General features: G+C 36.7%; 1 protein-coding gene across 2 annotated transcripts in view; it reads right to left on the bottom strand.

Annotated features, from left to right (window-relative positions):
* Positions 1 to 559: 559 nt before the first annotated feature.
* Positions 560 to 24,218, bottom strand: part of LOC120630251 (F-box only protein 32) — a 32,979-nt gene continuing 9,320 nt past the window's right edge. For both annotated transcript variants that reach the window (XM_039899403.1, XM_039899404.1), the window contains 7 exons: positions 10,302 to 10,395; positions 7,096 to 7,285; positions 6,004 to 6,185; positions 4,728 to 4,820; positions 3,995 to 4,155; positions 3,169 to 3,277; positions 560 to 2,737 (listed from right to left, as the gene is read on the bottom strand). In XM_039899403.1, coding sequence (XP_039755337.1) covers positions 2,642 to 2,737; positions 3,169 to 3,277; positions 3,995 to 4,155; positions 4,728 to 4,820; positions 6,004 to 6,185; positions 7,096 to 7,285; positions 10,302 to 10,395 — 925 coding nt within the window. In that variant the 3' untranslated portion in view covers positions 560 to 2,641. The remainder of the gene's footprint in view (positions 2,738 to 3,168; positions 3,278 to 3,994; positions 4,156 to 4,727; positions 4,821 to 6,003; positions 6,186 to 7,095; positions 7,286 to 10,301; positions 10,396 to 24,218) is intronic.

Raw genomic sequence — 24,218 nt, 5'->3', positions numbered from 1 at the left:
CATATAGATATAAATATATCTCAATGTAATAAATAATCACTTGTTATTTTTCTCACAAGTTTAAAACACGAAATTACTTAGCCATATTTTGTGTATATTAACTTAAAACTTAACAATACAAAAACATGAATATGTTAATAGTTAAAACAACAAAAACTCACTGGTATATAATTTGTTAATAATTATAGAAAACACAACAAAGTCAATAATAATTTGGGAATTATATCACGAAGTATTTTGAATACATCTACAATTCAGGTATTAGTCATTTTAGTACACATTTAAAATAATATTGGTTCAAATTGTAGCACAATTATAGTAAAAAACTGGCATAGTTGGGCGGTCAAATTACCTAGCAATAACTAAAAAGTTTAAATTCTCCTGTTATAATCTTATTTAAAGATGTAACATAAAAAAATAGAAAATGTTCAAAACAGATCCTATAAAAAAATTACTTGTTATGATATTATATAATAGTTGTTTAGTTGGTATACAAAATATAATAGCTCATTGCATATATGAGTAGCTACCATATTTTTGTATTTTTTTGTTTATTTTCATTAACGATCAGAAGGAATAAGCTATACAACTTTGTCTAATAGTAATAAAAGGAAAATTAAATACTGAAATGGTACTTTTACTCCTTATTTATATATTTTAATATGATATTTTTGACCAACTATTTTATTGGACGATTTGAAGTCATTGTTGAAAAACGTGGATTTTTATACATCCTGTCACCTTAAGATTACCAAATTTTTTATTTATAGTGATCAAGTTTTTAGTATAATATATAATCTGGCAGATTTCTTCCTTAAAAGGCAAGTAAGATAATGGACTTAAAGACCTCGTCAGGTATAGCTACTAGCAGCTAGATTGTTAGAATTTATTTTTGTCGTGGGTTTATCAGAATTTAATCATGTCTAATTACCCAAAACCTGAGAATGTCGTCGACAGTCACCAAGTTGCCTCGATCAGCTGGTATAAAAGTTCAGTGACCTTAGAGTATGTACTACAAGTGTTTTTTTCAGAAACTAAGGATTAGAAACGCTAAATTAGGAGCTGTTTAATACTGATACTTAAAAATTTGCCGCGTGACACATAAGCTTTGCCCTTAGTATATAAGGTTCTAATTTGCCAATCTTAGTTTGTAGAAGACTTCCGCAATCCTGGAAGCGGTTTTGAGTATCGATACACAATAACGTCAAAGTTGAAATAAACTTAATGGCACTCATTTTAGAGTTGCTAAATCTTAAAATTGTTCATCAAAGAATGCTGGCTGTAGAAGTGTGGACGAATTTGTGCTTTAAATTGGTAAAGATAAGTTCCATTTTACTGCGACGTTATACTATTTCGACACTGAAACAGCGACGATTGCCTGTGCAGGAATCTGCTAAGGGAACTGAGGAACTTTTTAAATTTTAAAATTCGAATCCGTCACTGAAATGTACTTTAAGGATACTGGCAAGCTCGATTGCTTTGTATAGATACGTACCTAACCTGATTTACGTGAATTTCTGCATGGCCACGACCTTGCTCATTAAGCGTATTGCCATCGGAGTTTCTATTGTGGTATTCATTAAAGACTAAAAGTGATAACATCAATTTCGGTTGGTGTATTCCCGACAATTTTTAAGTTGAATCGCCTGATATGATGGATCGCTTATGTAACCAGGCAGTGGCCCAGTGTTTAGTCACTAACATTTTACATATAAAACTAGTAGCGTACACAATGCATGAGTTTTTGGCATGCTGACGATATGAAAAAAAAAGCGTAAAGTTATTTTTTTTGTGTAGGCAGTGTTTTAATGCATGTATGGAGTGCACGCCACTTAACAATATTAATAAAATCATCGTGAATAATATCGCGTAACTAACATTGCTTTATACCGTTAATGCACATGCCGCGTAAGTAAAGTTTGGCATTTTACTAAACTTAAAAAAAATGATCATTTTGTTTTCCCGTTATTATTATTTACTGCCCCTTACATTCAGTAACTTTTGAGTTGTAGTATCCAGCGCTGAAGCATTTTCATTGGATACTTGTGCGAACAGTTTTTGAAGGGAGCAGCCGGTAGCTGTTCCACTTACGCGGTATTGCGTGAACGGTTCTGTATCATTATACCTAAGATATGTTAGTTATACGGTATAGAGGAATCTAATACGATATTGGTGTTAACTCTGTTATACATTTATCTCTCATATAATTTTGCCGGTTTTAAAGTAGTGCAGTCCTTTTCACGTTGATGCTAAAATAGTCCTTGTTCCGACATTAACGAACACAATATTATTAATACACATAATTAAAAAAAATTATAAACCTCCAAATGGTACCCATTTCACGGTACACATTTGGCTGTACGGTATATACCTTTGCCTTTGCCCTATGGGAAAGAATAAAGAAGAAAAAAAATTGAAATATGTCATAGGGTAAAAAAAAAACCAATCTGGTTGTAAAAAAATTAAAATTAATCTCCGAAATTTTTCAGAGATTAATTTTTATTCATAGTTATAGATTAAGAGTTTATGTATAACAGAATTATCACCGTTACGTAATTTATTACGACTCTGTGAACGGCTTAAGGCGAATGCTGCGGTACTCCTTTAAAAAGCGCTTCTTTATATTATTTTGAATCTGTATTTAAAGCGAGAAGAACTTGAGGAAGGCTGCGGGCGGGACGGGGTGCGGTGGTAGGGGGCCACCTGCCTCCTTCAGTCGCTCGCGGTATTCCGGACACTGTGAATATAATACAAATATTAGATATCAGTACACACTCAATTGAAGAGTCGTTTTTGAGTATGGAAATACTAAACGTCAGAGTAAAATGGACCTCATTCATTTCATTAGTTTTTTTTTCAAATTTGCCTACTTTGGGCGAAAAGAAAATGCAAATCAGTGCAGGATTTGCAACTCTAAAACAATAAACATAAGACACGTTTTTTTGACGGTATAGTGTTTGATACGACGGTGTAGTCGTAATTTGAAAAAATAAATGGACCTAATGTCGTTTTACAGTCTCGAATCCTACACTTCTGATTTTTATTGTAATAAAAAGCTTAAAAGCTCATATGCAATCCTAAAAATAAGCTTAAAAGGAATCAAACTCGTAATCTCCCACTTATTAGACCACAGCGTTAGGACTGCGAAAAAGATGATGATTCAGTTACCTGATCGGCTATGCAAGGGTGGCCCAGCGACCGCCAGAAAAGGCACTTGCAGTGTCGGCACAAGGAAAGAGTCTCTGCATACTGAGCGTCTTCCCTTAGCCCGTACAACCTAGAACAATATGAGTTGATTCATTGTAAATTCAAACTCCTCCGGTTTCGGAGCGAAACGTTTGGGTAGAGAAAAAAAAAATTAAGAAATTATAAATTACTGATTCTCTTTGTTTTCGCGGAGTTTGGTGTAGTGACTCTACCACAGGTGCGGTGAATTACCGGGAAGAAGACACATAGAGACAGTGGCGGATTTGCCCTAAGTGTGAGAGATAGTAAGTAGTCCTACAAAGAGTATCCAAACACAATAAGAAATCTAATACTAAGGCCCAGGAATAGGGATGCCAGATATAAATGGCGGCCCAAGAACAAGAAATAACTTCAAGAACGTAATATTCGGGCTTATAAATTATATTGTTATTAGAGCAAAATTAATTAATCACAATCTTTGTTAATATTAGAGAAAACGGCTAATGATAATGGTTGGAAATTAAAATTAACATTAGTCCAGCCTTATCGACTATAGATGAAAATTATATAAATTAACAAAAATCTTATTTCGCAAATTGGCAAATGTATTATGGAATAATCTTAACAAATTAGTGTATTGTCATCGGTCGTCAATATATCAATATATCTACAGAGAACGACATCATACCGTTTGAAAAGGGTTAACATCAAGTCTAAAGGAGTCTGTTACAAACATACAGGGGAAGCTTATAAAAAGGGTGTAATAAAAAACAATTGCTTCATTCGTATATGCGTATGAAGAACTCACTTCCGTAGTTGATGGAAGACTTTCTTCCAGTCAACGTCCTTGCCCTCTCCTTTTGGCAGGGAGTCAACTTGTTGCGGTGTGAAGTGGAAGATGACCAGCTCGCGCCAAACACGCTGCTCCGAGCACACCGACGCCATCACTGGCCACGCTGAGGATGCTGACTGGAAAAATAGTAGATTGTACAACAAGTGTTATATTATAAGTATTTATGTCTATCCATCATCATATCAACCCATTACCGGCCCACGGCACGGCATACAAGGCACGGGTCTCCTCCCACCATGAGATGTTAAGGTCCACCACGCTGGCTCAGTGCGGCTTAGTGGACTTCAGACACCTTTGAGAACATTATGGAGAACTCTCAGGTATGCAGGTTTCTTCACGATGTTTTCCTTCACCATTGAAGCTTACCATTGAATATTTTAATTAAAACGCACATAACTAAGAAAAGTGTTGGGTTGCATGCTGGGATTCGAACTCGCCCGAAAGTGAGTCCTACCCACTGGGCTATCAACGCTTCATAAAAATTATGATAGCTGATGAATATTTTTATTATATTCATAAAAATATTGATCGGCTATCTTAGTATCCATAACACTTGCTACGCTTACTTTGGGGCTAGATGGCGATGAGTGTATATATATATTTTTTATTTATCCCAGATGTCGAAGGTAAAATATTTTTTAAGGATTTTTTTTTTTAAATAGTAGAATGCCTTCAATAAAACACTTACATCTAAATCCCTGTGATCCGATATCCTCAACAATATCTCCCTGATGCACTCCTCAGGCAAATCGTGAAGTTTTGGCATTACTTCTGGGCCCGGCTGGAACAAAACAACGTGAACACATAGCAAATTTCAGCAAAATTATAAAGGCAACGTTTTTATTTAACAAAAAATGATCTATGGCTTTATTGCCAAAAATATTGTTGCTTTAAGTTATTAAAAACTATAGTCTTAAAAACTATATACTAAAAGATTACTGATAGATGGATTGTTATTAAAAACTATAGTCTTAAAAACTATATACTAAAAGATAACTGATAGATGGATTGTTATAAAGGATATGTAGGATATAAGCTTGATATTTATTTTCTAAAAACCGATTTACAATCGACCAAACTTTTTTTTTTTTTATAGTAATAATTGTCTGACAAGAACGTGGCCCACCTGATTAAATTAGAATACCATTGCCAAGAGCACAGAAAAAAAAGTAAGAAATAGCTTAAACATCATGTATGTGCCTGCAAATACACCTGTATAAAAACATTGTGTTGATGATAGTACTTTTTAAAAACCTATTTAGAATGGATCAAGCTTTTAGGGTGGAAATTTGGGTAGGCTGTAATACCTAACTATGCTTTCACGTTCCATCAAACGTCTAGCGTGCGCATTAACAATAGCTCAAGAGGGTTCATGTTTATTTCGACCCGATATTTGCATGACAAGGTGATGAAACGGAATGTTTAATCACCTTGTGAATTCCTTATATTACTTATCTCTTTGGTCCCTGCGCGAATTTATGTCTATGCGAAACTATATCTATACCTTAAAATATGATGTTTGAAGGCGGTCATTTTAATTGTTCGTAGATTTGGGACATAGTCCAATTTGAAAAGTCTGTATTTCATTCGATAGCTCAATTGTTGAGAAAGGTTTATAGGTTATTAAACAATTTAAGGAGGAAAAGATGTTATAGCGCGGGTGATCAATGCGACGCGGTAGGTCGGGGGTAAAAGCTTGTATGGACACGAAAATTACTAATCAAAAGTTGTTCTATAAGAAGTCGCAACTCGCAAGTAGCCGCTATTTAATTGAGAAAGTTATCTTCTCTTAAGTTTTAAAAGAACAAGTAAATCGAAAAATACACAAATTGGCAAAATATACAGTTTTGAGTTAGATACTTATGTGACCCTGGAATACCGTGCTAGAATTTTAGCTAGCCGTTCCTATCACCTGACACTTATGTAAGTACTAGGGCAATAGAAAAAGGTGGAGTTCAACTTACCTCCGTAATGCGTATACTATTAGCGATATGGTTGATTCTGGCGATGGCGTGATCGTGGTGTCCCCACAATGCGCGGGAACCCAACGGCCGACCCCAGCAAGCACGTCGCTCCGCTTCACGTAAAGCTGATAACGCTACTAGCAATGCTCGAAGCGCATTTAGGTTCTGTTTTGATTGTGCGACTGTAAATAAGAAAGGATGTGATATCCCAGTGGTTAACAATCCCATCCCTTTCGGGAGAACAGAGTTTGATCCCCGATACGCCAACTCTCCGGTATTATGGGCCTCTTTTAATTTAGCAAATAAATATCACTTGCTTTAAAGGTATTAAACCTGCATTCCTGAGAGTTACCCATCATGTTCTCAAGGACACCACTTCTTGAGGTGGGGGCCTGTACTGGTTTGATAATGATGACGGCGATAAAAACATCTTTTTTATATATATATATTTTTTTATATAGTACGACAATACACACATTGCCATCTAGCCCCAAAGTAAGCGTAGCTTGTGTTATGGGTACTGAGATAGCTGATGAATATTTTTTTATGAATATAATACACATAAATACTTATAATAGACAGATAAACACCCAGACACTGAAAAACATTCATGTTCATCACACAAACACTCTCCAGTTGTGGGAATCGAACCCACGGCCTTGGACTCAGAAAGCAGGGTCGATGCCCACTGTGCCACTCGGCCGTCATCTTTGCTCTGTAGTTTGCATAAGAAGCCAGTATTAATGGAATAACAAAAGAATTACAATAAAATCGATTATGGAATAAACCGAAGATTTAGATACTAAAAACATTAATAAAAAATATCAATTGCTTGAAAGTTAAAGGAAAATATCATGAAAAATGTGCTGTGTAGTTTATGGGTTCATAATTATGATGGTGCAAACTTCTGGCTGCTGTTTGCTTAAGATGCAAGTACTAGTAGAAAAATAAAAAAAAAACCATTATAAATTGACTATGGACACCTTGATACAAGTACATACATAAAAAAGGGACCATAATTTACATCCTGAGGGCCAAGGATATAAATTATAAAAGATTAAAAAAGATAACTTAAAAAGATGTATTATATACCGTGATCTGCCAACTGTTCAAGCATAGACAACAGTAGCTTCTGAGCTGCTCCTGGCAAATTAGTCAACTTCTGCCCTCCGAGTAGAAGCTCCAACAGCGCACAGATGTAATTGAACCTGCGTACGTCGCGGACTGCGGAGGAGAAATCCAACCGTCGCACCGCCTCGGACAGCCCGTTAAAGCCTGCAATCTGCGGAGATTAGAGAGTTTCACTTAAATTACCCTGTGGTGTTGATTACTACACGTGCTTTATGATTGCCTGGTATTTGTTAATGCGTTTTGACGGCGGTTTCACTTTTTGCCAGACCAAGGAAACTGAAGGAATGATTAGGGCACTTAGTAATATGTACTCCGTTCTCTTAATGTTAAAGTCATTTCACTTTTTTAAAACAGCATTTGAAAAAAATGCGGATTTTGTAGTCTTATACGATTGCTTGGAGAATGCCTATTCAATCCCATATGGTACTAAAGTTATATGAAATATTAAATAATAGCTGACCCGCGCAACTTGTATTAAAAAAACTAAGAACCTAATTGCAGCGCCACCTACGGGGTCCAGTTTTATTTCCAAACTGTTTAATACGCGGCCGGGCGGCCCTCTGCATTTTTCTTGCTTTTAGCATTTCTATACCCGTTGTAACTTCTAAACATAGGTCAAATTTGAATAATTTAAAGAGGAATTTGCAGGTACATAATCAATTTATATTATAAATCTATTTATTTGGATAAGGATTGAATTCATGATAGGAATGCCACCATCTTTAGATTGTACCCGTGTTTTGATTGACAAATTATAACAAAAACCGGTTATTTTGACCTAACAGTTAGACATATAGCCTCCCAGACTTTTTTTGTAGGTAATAATTATGACTTTAAACATCTAGCACATTATTTTTATGTATTATATTATATTAATAATTGACAGCCAAAGCCCACCTGATTGGAATACCATCAAAAAACAGAGCGACACTTTGCAGGGCAAGCAAGGAACTCGTCCTGGAACTTGCCGCCATGTGTCCATCAACCTGAGGCATAGGTTTTAAGCCTCATGCGCCTGTAATTACTTCGGCAATCAGAGTGCCCTTAAGCGAACACAGCGTTGCAACAATTCCGGCCGAAGCAAATTAAAAAAAATTCAATTACTATCAATGCTGTCTAAGAAAATATGCCTTTTGACGTGACAACGTCTTATAATTCGATGGAGCCGGCTGCACGCACGAAAATACATGACGTATGCGGCGTTACCTCGCTCTGAGACGTTCCATTCAAGGCAAGTGCAAGCGAGAGCGCGGAACGAGCGACAAAGAGGCACAGTCGGCCTCCGCGTTCGACATCTGTCTCTCTCCTACTTGAGTGAGCGATGCGTCCGTGTGGACAGCTTCTATACAATAATACATTTACATGTTTTCGGCAAGGATGAAGTGCAGTGAAAAGTGAATGTGGTGTCAATTGTTTATAGCAACGATAATATCTATCAAACAAATAAAATTAAAATTTTCTTTTGAAAAATGCAACCATTGCATCAGTATTTTCTTACGACGTTGTCACGTTCAACTATCGTCAGTAAGCCGACTTTACAGCCTACCAATTTTTTTTAAGTGAGTTTTTTTATCTAATATGCGATTTATAATTTATTCTACTCTCTCCCTAAAATAATAAAAAGTAAAAGCTCATTTATAAATAGGTATGCGAGTAAAAGTAGAATTGAAATATGCCCTTTGCCTTTTAATAAACAAAACAAAGCTGCGTAGATATCGTGAGATTAAAAGGTTCTCGTATCTCTTCAAGGGCAGACACTACTCAAAAGATCACAGATCCCCTATGCACTATGCCCTTCCTTTATTACCTACCCTGTACCATTGTCGCTACTATGCAAGGGCTTTCGTTTGGAATTAGCTGGAAAAGGGAAGCAAGGAACTATCAGTTATTAAAAAATCTTCATGCATAGACTCAAAAAGTATTTTTAACACATTCTGAAATTGCGATCTGCCGAAAAAGGGTTTTCGAAAGTGGAAGAACAAAAAAAGTTTTATGTCTATGATGCCGAGCAAAATTTTCAGCAGTTTCACTTTGCGTTGTTTGTCGGTCAGACAGAAGTGCTAATTCAGCTGAACACAACAGCAACAGGTCTACAGATAATGCTACATATTCCATAGAGAACTTTGTGAAGAATAAAGCAAATAGAAAAAATTTTGACACTGTAAATTTTGTTTATTATATTTATTTATTTCTTCCTTTCACATTTGTTCTATAAATATAACCTAAAGTAAAATATGTAAAACTAAATAAAATCTAAAACGTCTTCGAAACCACCGCAGCGAGGCACAGTTCCTAAGATGCTCGCAGCATTGCCCCTTTGGATGGCCAAACTAATTCGTTGGCCAACGTAACTGCCCGCTCTAGGATCACCGGTAGACTCGACAACCCTTTTCGATAATTTTAATAATTTCATTTCCTTCTTTCTAATTTTGTTTAGATATTTAAAGTTTTCGATGAGTCTATCTTGTAAATATTATTATTATTTGCAGGGTTATTATGTAGATACTACCACGAAAAAGTTACCCATTACACACTTTTAAACATTTTTGGAGAGAGCGGCCTTGAAGCCCTTCAGTTAAGGTTAGTTTTGAGGATGTAAAGATTTATTTGAACTTAATGCAAAGCCTCATTTTTATGTAGGACATCAGATGGATTTATAAGAGACCAGGGAAACAGCACGTGTACAGAACTACTCGTATTTCGAAATAGGTCACGGACGTGCTACACGAGGCTGTACTTCGGTCGAGGTCTGTGGAATGTGCCGCATTGAGTCGGGAGAAATTCAGGGACCGAAGAAGATTATAGGAAATTTTTCGGTGTACTCAAAACATCAGGACGCAGAATACCTATGTTATAATATAGTTGCAAGCTAATTAGAGACAGCTAGAAAGTACCTACTTGGTAATAAATGGGAAGTCTGCCAAGTCATTTTCCTTTGTCTGACGAACTAATTTGATATGCTTTATGGGTCATTTACACATGATGCCACATTATGTGATGCCACTTCTCTAATATATTTTCAGCACGACATTTTTTTTAAACCACGGCCAATTAATATAGACATATTATTTGTACGGCTTATTTTTTATATTATGTATTTAAAGTCAAGTGGGGACGTCCATTGGGAATGTATGTATAATAATAATCTCGTATCTTTTATCTCTTACCTCTCTTGTGCATTTGATCGTGATGTGACAGTGTGGCGGTACTCTGGCGACAACATCTTCTGATCCTTTGTCTCCTTCATCACTGGTTCCGATCCTGCAGAAAAGAAACTTGGTTAATCTAGTTACAATAAATACGTCCATAGCAAATATCAAAGTTGCTTGATTGATTGATCATAATCATGATATAAAACCATTACCAGCTCACTACAGGGCACGTCTCTTTCCAAAATTAGAAGAGTTTAAGACCGTAGTCCACCACACTGGCCCGCAGCGGATCGGTGGACTCCACCTTTGAAAACATTATGTAGAAGTCTAAGGCATGCTGGTTTCCTCACAATGTATTCACCGTTGAAGCAAGTGATATTTACCCACCTGCTGAGTGGCTGGCTGTAAACGTAATTATGAGGCCCGTATAAAGGGATCACGTTTTCACGTTTTTCTTATACAACGTGTAACTGAATTACGAAATACTGTTGAAGGATGCATAAATATATTTCATAAGGAATACACTATAAAAATATTAAATCAAAAGAAGCATATTTATTTTTCCACACTAATTCATAACATTATAAGTTTTTACTTATGACAACCCTATTGAAGATAAAATACCGACACATGCATAGTACCTACCTACCGACAGATGCTAGGGCTGTATCTGATTTCTTTCAGTAAAAACTATGGCGTTGGTTTATTCAAAAACTACTTATTAGCGTTTCGGTTTCACATAAAAGTCTCAGGGACAGTAAATAATGTACCCACCTGTAAAGCCACTGAAGTAATACATATTTCGATTTTAATTTACACGTTGTTTATCCCAAAATATCTAGTGTCTCATTTGTGATATTGTTGATAAAAATAATACAGCGGATTTATAGGCTACAAGTTCGCCACAGAGCTCTATACAAATTGGATTTGTGACCTATACAAATGTCAATAGGCCATGACTGTCAAATTTACAACTCTGATCCGCTGTGACTAAAAAGCTAAATATGCAAAGGCTCGCTATCGTTGGAACACTTGGGCGAAATATTTCGATGCATATTGTGTTTTACCTTTATCTAATATAATATCTTTTGTTGTGACATGTGATAAACGACTAAGACACCGGGAGGTATCTTTACATCGCTAAAGTCCATGTAGGACTGCGGTACATCGATAATGCAGTCGTATTTATATCAAAATACCCACCAACTCAATGGCATGAACATAAATATCTGGCAAATATGCATTTATAGTTATCAAATGTTTAATTACTTAACCACTTTATAAATTTACTGTAACACATGATTCAAATTTCCTTATCGAAAAAGCGTATTACCAATCGCTATTACAATTTGCAGTGTAGTTTTAAGCAGTACCGATGTGTCCGCATTAATACAAATGCGTTCCCCAGCACAGAAAAAACAGTGTAATAGTGATTGAGTTCATAAATCTATGCTTCATCAAAAGCCTATAACAATTCACTACCGGACTGAATGCCTCTCCCAAAAATAGGGAATGCCCACAATCATCACGATGGGGGTTAGAGATCGCAGAAGATGGAAGTAGTAGAGTACAGACACAGAGGACTCTGCTGCCCGTTTTACGTTACATTCCCTTAGTCGTCTCGTACGACACCCGTGACAAGAGGAGGTGTCGTGAGAACTGTATTCTGATCTAACGTCACCACATGGAAAACCCGATCCTTATTTATCTTTTCTGTTATTATTAATAAGAGCTAAAGAATATTTAAAATGCTTTACACTGCTTCTTCAACAACCACTTTATTTGCAACTGCTTGCCACTTGATCATTGTCGGTCATTGTTTTGTTGATCATGACGGCCGATTGGCGCAGTTTGCAGCGACCCTGCTTTCTGAGTCCGAGGCCGTGGGTTCGATTCCCACTACTGGAAAATGTTTGTGTGATGAGCATTAATGTTTTTCAGTGTCTGGGTTTTTGTATGTATACTCTAAGTATTTATGTATATTATTTATAAAAGATATTCTTCAGTTATCTTAGTACCCATAACACAAGCTACGCTTAAATTGGGACTAGATGGCGATGTGTGTATTGTCGTAGTATATTTATTTATTTATTATTATTATTTATTGTTGCATTGCAGAATAGCTAGTTACAAGCCACACAGCTAAGCAAATTACACTGGCCTCCACTGTTACCTGTATACCTAATTTTGCCATGTAAATGATAAGACCACTCTTCATAACTCGTCTATGGAAAATAATGTTTTCCTATCATAAAATCAGCATTATTGTAATTTTTATTTACATTAATAACGATAGAGAAACGACGGAAAATCAAAGTAATAAATATTTAGTCATTTAAATCCTACGAATCGTAACGCACCAATGTAGTACGTGCAGAGTCTTTGATGTAGCCAGGCGACACACGCCTTTCGGTAAGATTGAAATATTTAACTAACACGCCATTTTTGAACTTGTGCAAAGTTCCGACTGTATTGCGTAGGCTTTACTTGCGTCCGACGCGCTTTAAGAGCGCCAAAAGGCAGGACACCTTTTTCCGGAGTTTGCGGCGTTGCAATTTGTAATAGATTTTTGCCATAGAGTTAGTTGAAAGGACGGAGAGTGACGTAAGCTACTTTTTATCTCAGGGATACACAAGGTTCCCACGGGATTTAAAAAAAAAACCGTAATAAACGCATAAAAGCACGCGGGCTACTACATTTCTTATAAGGGCTATATGGCTATAAATAGTTTTTTTTAAATTTATGCACAAAATTTTACTAAATCTTGTAAAACCGATAACAATTGAATCATAAATATGGTCAAGAATAACCATGTTGTTTTCGCTGTGAAGAATATTAATAGTATATAAGTACTTTCAATATCGTTTTGGAGTACTCAGAACCTAACTGTGAAGATGTCGCTGCGTATAAAGGGTCTTTAGTTTCGCTATCGTTGAACACTTGGGGCCAATTATAAAACGGCTCACGTGCCGCAGTTTTCCGTGTAATTGAGGTATAATGGCGCCTTTTGTTGTGGCATGATTCAAATTTCCTTATCTAGAAAGCGTATTAATTGTCACTATTATAAACTATCATTTTGGTTTGTGCAATATTTTCACCTGCCAGCTCTTTCTTTATAGAATCTTGAACATCATCATATCAACCCATTACAGGGCACTGGTCTCGTCCCACAATGGAAGGGGTTAAGGCCGTAGTCCACAACGCTGGCCCTTGCGTTATGGAGAACTCATGCGAGTTCAGCATGCAGGTTTCCCCACGATGTTTTTCCGTTGAAGAAAGTAATATTTTAATTGCATTAAACGCACATAATTTAGAAAAGCTAGAGTCGCGTGCTGTGATTCGAATTCGGCCCCCCCAAAGTGAAGTCGAAGTCCTACGCATTGGGCGGTGGCGTGCACTTCACCCATGCACATAAGCACTGTCCACCCTAAAATTTTTATATAACGTATAATAGAAGATTTTTATCGTTTTATGCCATTTTCCTGCTGTACGCATACCCTGGTAAGAAACCCAGTGCACGCCACTGCTACTGGGCAATCCCCCTGTAGAATGAAGTTAAATAGCTCGGACATCATCACATCAACCCATTAAGGGCCAACTATAGGACACGGGTCTCGTCTCACAATGAGAAAGGGCTAAGGTAGTCCAACACGCTGGCGCATTGCGGATTGGTGGACTCCCACACCTCTGAGAACATTATAGAGAACTCTCAGGCATGCAGGTTTCCCCACGATGTTTTCCTTCACCGTTGAAGTAAGTTATATTTTATTTGCTTGAAACGCACATAATTAAGAAAAGCTAGAGTCGCGTGCTGGGATTCGAACTCGGCCCCCCGAATTTGAAGTCGAAGTCCTACCCACTGGGCTATCACCGACTGTAGAATGAACTTAAATAACTCAGACGTATTAAGAGCGGTATTTACGCACTGCAATTAGATATGAATTATTTATTATGTAGATCCAACAAAATTACGATTGGTAATAATACCTCCCCCACAAAGACTTGCATGTCTGGGGAATTGCAAAACTCTACATAAGCTCCTGATTCCCGAGACTAATGTAGAGTACCTTAGGATAAAAAATTTGCGAGTCTCGGCTTTGCGAGAATAAAGATAAAAAGTTATCTTCGTTCAGACTGGTCACAATTATGCTTAATCTGTGGTCGGTATAAGTTGGAGTAGAAATTCAAAATGACAGGAACCCAGATCAAAAAGGAAGGTCATATAAAATGGCGGGGAAAATAGAGGTACAGAGGAGTACAGACAGAAGTGTCAAGAGAAGCTGGAAGAAGTTATCTCTTTGTAGTTAATTAACAGTGTGCGATAAGTTCAGATAGAATGATGTTTGAGTGTATATGCATAATGTGCTATGCTGTGATTAGTTACTTAGGGGGCGTTCATAAAATACGTGAGATGTATAAGGGGGGGAGGGGGTCGAGACAAATCTCATCTAATCTTACGTTGGAGAGAGGGGGGTCTTGGCAAATATCACGCAATTTTTTTCCCAGATTGAAAATAAAAAAAAAATATACTATTTTGATCCATTGGTCCATTAGTCTTTTTACAATAACAATCCAACGCGTTAACGTAAGAAACCCACATTTTGAAAAATTTCACGTGAGCTTGGGTTATGGGGGAGGGGATTGAATAAAATCTCACGACATCTCACCAGGGGGGGAGAGAGTGACAGAAAATTAAAAAAAACACCTCACGTAATTTATGGACGCTCCCTTAAACGAATAAACGTTGTAAGATATGACTACGGGGTTTCTTTAACAACTAAACTAAAACTCAGATTTTCTACTCACCTAAAATAAATGTAATAAATAAATGTTTAGAGATCTGCTAGTAGTTATATAAGTAAACACAAAGAGATGTCCAATAGTTGAGGAGTCATTGACCGATGCTAAGCTCCGAAGTGAGGCAGTTGCAAGTGATGCATAATATGGTATTATACCTAAGACGGCGTTGGCGGCTCTTTATAAGGCGATACATTTGTTATATATATATATATGTGTTACGACTTTTTAATTGGCTGCTTCGTTGGTTGAACTAAATATAACGCGGGTGAAACAGCAGAGAACTGCTAGTAAGTAAATATACAGTCATAATTATAAACCACACGGTGGAAAGGACCTGATGGTAACAGGGATGTTGGCAGACCAAGCAAACGGTGGGCTGATGACATCAAACGAGCTGCAGGGAACGATTGGATGACGCAAGGCAAGGAAAGAGAAACATGGAAAAAAGGTTGGGGGAGGCATTTACCCGGGAAGGGGCTCATATTACCTAAGATAATCATAATAAAAAATACTGACTAACCAAACTAACAATGTAGATTTTAGGATATAATTGTGTACTAACTTAATAACAACATTTGTAAGTAATTTAAGAGATGTGAGAATAAAAAGGCTTTTTATTTTTTTTATTTTATTTATTTATTTAATTATACATATATCGATAAGACATATCGAGAAGAGAGAAGAGAATAGAAATATGGAAAGAGCTATGTTTGGAGTATCTGTACGTGATCAAATCAGTAATGAGGAGATCCGGAGGAAGAACTAGAGTTACCGACATAGCTCAATGAGTCACGAAGCTGAAGTGGCAATGGGCGCGGCACATAGCTCGGAGAACCGATGGACGTTGAAGTTCCAAGGTGTTGGAATGGCAACCCCGCACCGGGTTTGGGCGGCCCCCAAACAGGTGGACAGACGACATCAAACGAGATAAATATTTATTTTCTGCCACAGCTTTATCAACTCTCAGAGCATTGGCGCACAATTGGAAATAATATCCAAATAATATATGTGTAATAATAATAATAAACGGGGGTAACTTTCTCTAACACACAACACGTTTATTATATCTCTTGTCAGGGGATTTAATCGGGGGATATATTTTTTGTATCCTACCTGTGCTAGCCCTGCAGAAGCCCTTTTAGACTTAAAAACATGGTTAAGCCGTTCCTATCTGAATCACAATATCATGCGACAGCAATAGTATGACTATAGGATGGTGCGATGTGCATTGTCATCCTAAATTATTAACAAACAAATCGAATCAATAAATGGTATGCGGAAAAACTCAAAGGCATTTTAACTCAAACTATAATTTAAGCAAAATATGTATGAAAACTTCCATTTCTGGCGTTGCTCTTACAGATAATATAATATATGTAGAGATGCTATCTATACCCGCACATTTTAAGATGGGTTATTTTTGAACATATTTCTGCCTAAATGGTTATCCACTTTTAACTACAGAGTAACATTTCTCAATGTTACTTTACTTTACCTTCTCTAACGAAATTTTAAAGTATGGTTTTCTTAGTTATTTTCATTACAATTTCGGTTACATCTGTTTAATTTCTAATTTATTCTCGTATTTCCAACAAGTTACTGATCCCATACCGATCATAGAAACGGTTTTCTTATCAAACTTGTGGTGTTGAAATGCCTATACTCTTTGATTTTGGTAATGCACAACTCTAATTGCAATATAATCTGTGAAATAGGATTAAATTCAGAAATAGAACGTGATGTGCGCCAATTTCTAAAGGTCTTCCGTCTTCGCTGGTTACACGATACAATTGGATACAATGCAAAATTTCTATTTAAAGTGCACGCTATATTAGCCCTTCAACAACACAGTTTACGGAATATATTCCTGTGTTTAACATAAAATACAACATGTAATATGTAAACTTCTCAAGAAGCGTGGAAGCTCAAGTTACATTGGTGTTATTTGAAACATAATTTCTACAGCCAACGATTCCGGGTCGACATTCGTTCACTACCGGTTATGAATTAGTAAACTACTAAATTGCTATGAACTGAATATTCGCTGATTCGTTATACAATTTATGTCCTCTAGTTTCAAGTAAAAACAGGAGCACTTAAATGTAATAAACTTGCTAGTTAAATTCTAGATAAGCAAGTTTGCTTTTCAACTAGTCAGCGGAAATCGAGTTTTGGGTTTTATTTTAAGGGTGTAATATGTTTGATAGTGATAAGTTTTTACGACTATGGATCAACCAAAAGTTCAGTAGTTAGTACTGAGGACGCTTCTGCCCGATCTCCGTTATATACATTTCGGAACTCTTCCACCCACGAGCCTCGTAGAGCATGTTCAACCGTCCTTCCCAATTGTTACCTCTAACGTATTAAGCTTAATTTGCTATATATACTCCGCGAAAAGCAAGAAAATCTGTATGGTGTAATTTATAATTTTTTCAATCCAATAATTGTAAAGTCAATACTTTACAATTATTCATTGTGAAGTCAACATCATCTGGGGATGCTTCGGTTTCTGAGCCCAACTTGCTTAGTGGGTACATTGCCGAAGATCTGTTTGGTATGGAGTATAAGGATTGAAGAAATTATAAATTACACCTTACAGTTTCTACTGCTTTTCGCGAAGTATAGCAAATTAATCTTAATTTTCATAATATATCATGGAATTCCGCAAAGTAACGCCTGCTTCTATCCAACCTCTAACGTATCGTAATAAGGTTAAGATTAGTGAAATGTTTATTTAGCTCTACAATAACGACGATCATGTCTACATATTAAATGTTGTATAATGACATAGACACTAGGTGTCTATGTTATTCCGTGCAAATTCCGTAGAATTTTTTTTTTTTAAATTCTTTTGCTTACATCCAGCGATTCTTTTAATCATGAGGAGTGTCTTGTAAAGCTTCGTTATCGGTGCGGGGTTGCCATTCCAGCACATTTGACCCTATAGTCAATTGGCCATTAGCTTCAGCTTCGACACTTTCCTGTTTTTTTAATCCCACTACAAGTTAGCCCTTGACTGCAATGTCACCTGGTGATGATGCAGTCTAAGATGGTTTCGGGCTAACCTGTTAGGGTATGGCAAAATAGGTCAGTCATACCCCTAATCGGTTTCTACGCGACATCGCACCGGAACACTAAATATCTTAGCGTCACGTCTTGGTCGGTAGGGTGGTAACTAGCCACGGCCAAGGCCTCCCACCAGGCCAGACCGAAGAAAATTCAGTCACTTTGGTTACGAGCGCAATCTAGTGGCAATACGGTTTCCCAGTATTGTAAAAAGATGGCTCACGCGATCGAATAAGTTAACTTAAGTAGAATATCTCACACTAGGCACTCTGATGTATGGTAAGTAAATAAACACTGCGCAGTATGTCCTTTAGCCGTGACATTGTCACGGACGGATAGACGTCCATTTTGTCACTGTATTGAATTGAAACGGCCTCGCCACTGCGTCTAGTGCTGACACTATACAATGACTGCAATTTAATACTTACCTAATGTGCAACGTTGATGAATGGTTTGACTAAGGTTAAAGCGGGACCGCATTACTAAGACTCCACTGTTCGTCCGTCTGTCTGTCTGTCCGACTGTTACCAGGCTGCATCTCATGAACTGTGATAGTTAGACGAGTTGAAGGAACCGATAGGTTCCTAGGAGGTCGCGGAGCCGCCCAATATCTGGCCAAAGACTAAGGAGGGATTACTCAGTGGGAGTCACATTGATTACTTAGTATATAATCTATTAAGTTTAGTAATGTTACCAGCACCACATAAACTTCAGTAGATAGTAATTACCGCAGTTTTATGGTATTGAAAAATAGAAAGTAATGGTTTCTACCAGCTAACTTATTCTCGAATAGCTAAAATGTTTATATATATATCATGTGTAAATACCTAACTTTCTTTTTTGCTAAATTAACAAAGATTCCTGTTATACTAAAATATTAATTTAAAAACCCCGACTTGCAATATCATGTACATTATTCTACTAGTGTTGTGAAAAAAATATATAATTCGCCATACTGTGGCGATGGCCACAGCGAGGAACACTCCGGTATATACACCTTTCAAACAGAAAAAAACAAAATTCTTCATGCGGTAAGATGCCAAAGACAGAAACAGACACGTCAACCTTATAGCACCCTCGTCGTTTTTGCGTCAAAGAAAAACAATGAATAGAAGACTATACCAGCCAAGTTACCCATTGAGGATGCAGACTTCTGGAGTTGTGAGCAATGATATGCATGCTATTTGTTTTATTGGAAAAGTAAATTTAACATATATTTCAAGTTAGGTAGGTAGTATGATTACGTAACGATAATATATTGTGCTAATTGACGTTTAGAAAGGCATCAAATTTGGACCGAGTCAATTTATGTAGCCTTGGTCTTTTTGTAGCGCTTATAATTTTTTTGTTGTTTTAATTAATCAGTACATTGAACCCAATACATCAGTATTTAATAATTTGCATACATTGATTAGTCATTGGACCTTGTTGCTTATATCACAACGCATCTTGTTTATTCTCAGCCAAAATGCCAATGTCTGTTGACAGACCTCTTTACTCATATTATAAGAGAGGGACCGCTGCACCAATGCGGTATGGTGGGTTTAAACGATTATTGAATGAATGAATGAATACACTTTTATTGTACACCAAAGAAAAAAAGTAGTTACAGAGATATAAATACATATCAAGAGAGTACAATTTGGTGGTGATTATTGTTACATGTTAGTGATTATAACTGGGACCGACCATTTAACGTGCTCTCCGGGGCACGGCAACTAGTAGTAGCCTCTATTTCTGTAACTTACGGATGGAAATTCTTGACAGTAACACTCAATATCTCTTTATTTAGATACCAGGACAGCAGAGATGTCGAACAGATACATATTGCGCAAGGCAATTTGAAAATGGAACATACTTTGATAACCCAACGGTACCTAATGCCCTGAACGCCCTGAATCATCTGGCACTCTGCCAATGGTCGGACAACGACCAAACGTTAATCACCCACCCTAAGCATACTACAGGAATCATTCCCGTTTTAGAACGAAAAGCATTTAAATGTATAGTCCTTGAGTGCCATCTAAATGTCACTTCCTAATCTTAGCTATGAAAATAGCTGAACTATCTTTTGTTTTGCTCATTTTTGAGTTCTATTAACGAACATGAAGATTCTTACGCAATCCCTATATCTGCAGGTCGGTTTTTTGTGATCCTATCCCACTGTTCAACTTTTAAGTTTCTTGGTTCTCAAACGATTAATGCCCGTTTTCACTAACGACGAACGAGTAAGTAACACCTAATCAAAGAAGATTCTTAGGCATATATTTATCTTCCCAAATCGATTTTCACTAAGCAACTCATATGACCTGACTTGTCTATGATTCTTGCCACAAGGAGTGTTTGTATTATCACAATTTTCATTCTTAAGGTTATTAAACAAAAAAGACTTTTTTTTCATCTGTTACGGTACGAGTTCCCTAAACATTCCGCACCACCAAATCGGTTACGTAAATAAATATTACGCATAACGTCGTTACTTATCACCTAAAAGCTGGTGAAACGTTTTATTTCTCTACGCATCACCCGAATCATTAGGCATCCGATTTAAGCGTTTCCTAGGGTTAGTGAAAACGGGTATAAACCTTTTTCCCGCTACCGTTTAAAAGTTCTCCAACAGTTTTTCTTTATTAACCATTCCCTGCCGTACCAAGAAATTTAACTCCAAAAAGTTAGGTACGGTTTGAGGGGAAGCCTTCTCGGAAAATAATCGTATTAGAATTTTAAGCGGCCGAACGGCTTACAACTGTGGTTTAGTTGATACTTTTACGAAACAAAGAAGCCCTGGGAAGCGGATTGTCGGGATTTAAATACGCCTTAGTAAAGAACGCTTGAGCATTCTATTTCAAATGTAATTATTATATAGTCTGTGATAATGATGATTAAATGAGACTTTCAGTTTTGGCTTTTTTTAGCTACCTAAGACGGGTCAAAGAGGATAGGTACACATTTACCTTTCACCAATCGATTTTCAACAGGTAACTCTTATAACCTAACTTGTTTATGGTTTTTGCCACAAGGTGCGGTATTAAAGGTTATTAAGAAATACCGAATTTATTGTTTTTCATCTGTCAAGTGTCAATTTACGAGTTACCTAAACTTTTCGATCCGCGGAATCGGCGTCGTAGCTTTAGACGGCGCCTAAAATTGTAGACTTCATATAAGAGATCGAGAAACTTTTATTTCTCTAGGAATCTCCTAAATTTCTAGGTATCCGATGAATGCAATTCCTAGGTTTAGTTAATTTCCAACGGCATATTCAATGAAACTTAAATAAACAGCCGAATAGAGATTGAGATTAGACAGCCGATTAGCGCAGTGGACAGCGACCCTGCTTTCTGAATCCAAGGCCGTGGATTCGATTCCCAACACTGGAAAATGTGTTTGTGATGAACTAGAATGTTCTTCAGTGTTTGGTTGTTTATCTGTTTATAATAAAGTAGTGTATATTATATTCATAAAAATATTCATCAGTTATCAAGTACCCATAACACAAGCTACACTTACTCTGGGGCTAGATGGCAATGTGTGTATTGTCGTAGTTCATTATTCATTATTAAAAAAAAAAAAAAACAACTTTATGAGGGGAAAGTTCTTTGAATGTATCATTAATTGAAAATTGCACCCTGGGGCAAAAAATATGAATAGTTCAGGTTTAAATAAAAAGTTAGAAAGCTTTTTATCATAATTTCGCTGAAAAGGTTAACTAAGACTGACCTTAAGTTAATTATAGACTGGTGGGCTTACTTTGTTTTATCTTTCTGCTGCTTAATTACATAAAGAGCTTTGTAATCTCAGAAGAGTTTCTTTGTTAATTAAATACATTTTTTCACAGGATATGTAGGTAAGGATATCAATTTACCTCGTTTTTTATTAATTTTATTTTGTTTTTTATACCTTGAATGAATTAAAGTTGCGGAAGTACAGCATAAGATGCAGGAGAGCCGATTACGCTGGTACGGGCATGTAATGCGTAGAGACAAAAGCCACATGACACAGCGAGTAATGGCTATAGATGAAGGCAAAAGAGGTAGAGGTCGCCCACTTACCACCTGGACTAGAACCGTTTTCAATGACATGAAAACTCTGGGCCTAACACCAGAAATGACACAAGACCGTATTAAATGGCGGACAAGTATCAGGAGGGCCGACCCCAAATAGGGAATGCGCCAGGAGAATGATGATGACCTTGAATGAATTAATGAATGAATGAATGAATGAATTAATCTTTTATTGTGCACCAAAGAAAAGTGTATTTATTCATTCATTCATTCAAGGTATAAAAAACAAAATACCTTAATATGTTATACGTAATATATTCATATAAATATTTTATCGTATACCTCATCGTTGCTTTCTAACGGGCTTTCTAGGATTGTTGTCAAGCGCTGGCTGGTTAGTCAAAATAATACTTATTGCTTAAACGAACATAACTCTGACATATTAGACGTCCGTGCTGGTTATCGAACTCTGCCCACCTGAAGGTCTAAAACTAGACTATTACCACTTAACAAATTTTAATTGCACACGTGCTAACTAGGCAGCCATATCTCTATATCCAATGCTCGTTTATTCAGCTCCCTACGTATCTTTGGGGCCGTGACCCATATAGAACTAGTTTACTGGTACATTTACACAATCATATCGACGTAAAATACTTTTAACCAGTGGCGTGCACTTCATACTTGTACAAAAACACTGCCTACCCTAAAATGTTTGTAAATTCATAAAAACGAAGTATTTACCTTCTTTATGCATACCCTTGTCCAAAACCCTTCACACATATATGTTAACATGATATGTAAAAGTGTATTCATTCATTCATTCATTGTAAGGGGATGGTGATAACTTCGTTCGCTTAATCTAAAGCTACGAGGGTTCCAAACGCGCCCTGGTCTAAGAAGAGCCCACAACAAACTTAGCCGGGCAATTTTTTTTTTTGTTGTCACCATCTCACAGTAAATTAATATTAAGCTATGAAGTTAGAGCAATTTACACCCAAGCTTTTTCATCTTTTAAGTTATCCTTTACATTGTAATAGGATTTTTCTATAAGCTTACGTTTTACATAAACTTTGAACTCATTGACATCTCAAAGATTTCATTCGGTAATTTGTCATAAAATATCCCAAGTGCGCCCCGATAGTGGCGCGCACTTGGTTTATTACCAGGGTATGCATACGAAAAGACAATTGCATAAAACGGCATAAATCCTCCTGCTATAAGAGTTATATATCAATTTTAGGGTAGGCAGTGCCTTTGTGCATGTATGAAGTGCACGCCACTGGGCCCCCAAAACCATCGTAACTGAAAACTCCTCACCTTATACTTAAACAGAGCTTATACTTCGCAGGGTATGCGAATTGCAAAGGGCACGCACTGCAAAGTGGCTAAAGATTAGGCTAAGGTTTTAAGCTTCATGTGCCACTAATTACACCGGGACCCCATAGCCTTCAGACTGGGAAACTGGCGACAGCAATGCTACTTTGCGGCATAAATAAAAATGGCGGAAGCTGTCACTGAAAAAAAATCTATACTGTACTGCTATAGATACTTTTTGACGTATTCGAACGACTCAATACAAACTAAGTACAAAACTTCCAAACCAAGACTATTTTTTTTTTATGTGCGATAGAAGATAATTGACGGAAAGTCCGTGAATAGTTTTATAGTTCCGGCGGCCCAAATCTCAAAAGCCCTGACTCTGCAATACCTCTGTATAGGCCCTAATTAGGCCAACAACAAAATTTTGAAAAGGTTTTCATCACGTTCATGAAATATATCAATCCTCGAGTTTGACCTCGAGAATGAATACGCTTTTCACATTCATAAATTCGTTCATCTCTCACACAGCTAAAAATTATTTTCATTTACATTCTAAAATGGGATATTGCATTTTTGAGATTCGGCACCTAAGGTAGGTAGAAAGGGTAATGCCTATGCCAAATTTGAAACAAATTTTACATTGTTGTAATATGTTTTTGCTGAAATTTTCGTTCAACTTTTTCATGAAAAGGTACTCTGAGAAACATACATTGATTTCGTTCGACACCACTTCTTAAAAAAA

The sequence above is a fragment of the Pararge aegeria genome, chromosome 16 (genome assembly GCF_905163445.1).
Source record: "Pararge aegeria chromosome 16, ilParAegt1.1, whole genome shotgun sequence".
Taxonomy (NCBI): domain Eukaryota; kingdom Metazoa; phylum Arthropoda; class Insecta; order Lepidoptera; family Nymphalidae; genus Pararge; species Pararge aegeria.
This window is presented reverse-complemented; position numbering and strand designations above follow the sequence as displayed.